At 67.3% G+C, this 1,911-nt stretch overlaps 1 protein-coding gene across 1 annotated transcript; it reads left to right on the top strand.

Annotated features, from left to right (window-relative positions):
* The first annotated feature begins 66 nt into the window (after positions 1-66).
* Positions 67-1,411, top strand: LOC113962158 (chromodomain-helicase-DNA-binding protein 3-like). Its single transcript, XM_027672959.1, has 2 exons — positions 67-288; positions 1,232-1,411. The coding sequence occupies exons 1-2, from the start codon at positions 160-162 to the stop codon at positions 1,409-1,411; spliced, it is 309 nt and encodes a 102-aa protein (XP_027528760.1). The 5' UTR covers positions 67-159.
* Positions 1,412-1,911: the final 500 nt, after the last annotated feature.

Genomic DNA, 1,911 nt, shown 5'->3' with positions numbered 1-1,911 from the left:
TGTCCCCCCGTCCCCGTGTGACGCGCTGTCCCCCAGGGCCACCCCGAGGGCCCGTCCCCTGTCCCCGTGTGACGCGCTGTCCCCCAGGGCCACACCAAGGGCCCGTTCCTCGTCAGCGCCCCGCTCTCCACCATCATCAACTGGGAGCGGGAGTTCCAGATGTGGGCCCCGGCCTTCTACGTGGTCACCTACACCGGGGACAAGGACAGCAGGGCCATCATCCGCGAGAACGAGTTCTCCTTCGACGACAACGCCATGAAGGGCGGCAAGAAGGCCTTCAAGATGAAGGTGGGCAGGGCAGGGGGCACCCGGGGCACTGTATGGGATGAGGGGGTGGCACCCGGGCACCGGGGTCACTGTATGGGATGAGGGGGTGGCACCCGGGCACGGGGGGCACTGTATGGGATGAGGGGGGACACCTGGGCACGGGGGGCACTGTATGGGATGGGGGGGGGACACCTGGGCACGGGGGGCACTGTATGGGATGGGGGGGGACACCTGGGCATGGGGGGCACTGTATGGGATGAGGGGGGACACCCGGACACGGGGGTCACTGTATGGGATGAGGGGGTGGCACCCAGGCACAGGGTCACTGTATGGGATGAGGGGGTGGCACCCACACACCGGGGGCACTGTATGGGATGAGGGGGGGCACCCGGGCACAGGGGGCACTTTGGGGATGAGGGGGTGGCACCCACACACCAGGGGCACTGTATGGGATGAGGGGGTGGCACCCAGACAGCGGGGTCACTGTGGGGACAAGGGAGTGGGGGTGCCCTGTTCCCCCAACCCCCCACCGGGGGGGTATTGGGATGGTGTGTGGGGGTCACAGTGGGGTGGGGGTGCCCTGTTCCCCCAATTCCCCCCCAAGGGATATCAGGGTGGTGTGGGGGGGGTCCCAGTGGGTTGGGGGTACCCTGTTCCCCCAATCCCCCCCCAGAGGGGTATCAGGGTGGTGTGGGTGGGTCCTTGCAGGATGAGGGTGCCCTGTTCCCCCAATCCCCCCCCAGAGGGGTATTGGGGTGGTGTGGGGGGTCCCTATGGGGTGGGGGTGCCCTGTTCCCCCAATCCCACCCCAGGGGGGGATCAGGGGTGTTTTGTAGGTCCCAGTGGGGTGGGGGTGCCCTGTTCCCCCAATCCCCCCCAGAGGGGTATCGGGGTGGTGTAGGGGCGTCCCCATGGGGTGGGGGTGCCCTGGCCCCCCTCCCCATTCGCTGACCCCCCCCTGCAGAGGGAGGCCCAGGTGAAGTTCCACGTGCTGCTCACGTCCTACGAGCTGATCACCATCGACCAGGCGGCGCTGGGCTCCATCCGCTGGGCCTGTCTCGTCGTGGACGAGGCCCATCGCCTCAAAAACAACCAGTCCAAGGTGCCCAGGGGTTGGGGGGCACGGGAGGGGCACCCCCAGTGACTGGGGTGGGTCAGAGGGTGACCCCTGGGTTGGGTCAGAGGGGTCACTCCCAAATTCTGGGGTCTGTGGGTGCCCTGGGTTGGGTCAGAGGGGTCACTCCCAAATTCTGGGGTCTGTGGATGTCCTGATGGTGTCAGAGGGGTCTCTCCCAGACTCAGGGGTCCGTGGGTGCTTTGGGTGGGGTCAGGGGGGTCAATCCCAACCTAAGGACGTGAGTGGGGGGCACCCCAATACCTGGAGGTGTGTGGGGGGCACCTCAGTACCTGGGTTTGTGGGTGGGGGGCACCCCCATACGTGACGACATGGGGAGGGGGTGCCTGAACCCCCAGAAGTCTGTGTGTGCCCTGGGAGGGGTCAGGGGGGTCTCTCCCAGACTCGGGGGTCTGTGGGTGCCCTGATGGGGTCAGGGGGGTCTCTCCCGGACTGAGGGGTCTGTGGGTGCCCTGGGAGGGATCAGAGGGGTCTCTCCCAAATTCTGGGGTCTGTGGGTGCCCTGGGAG

Source organism: Neopelma chrysocephalum, unplaced genomic scaffold (genome assembly GCF_003984885.1).
Source record: "Neopelma chrysocephalum unplaced genomic scaffold, ASM398488v2 Primary Assembly neopelma1_113581, whole genome shotgun sequence".
Lineage (NCBI taxonomy): Eukaryota > Metazoa > Chordata > Aves > Passeriformes > Pipridae > Neopelma > Neopelma chrysocephalum.
Note: the sequence above shows the minus strand (reverse complement) of the source record. Positions and strands in the feature narration are given on the sequence as shown.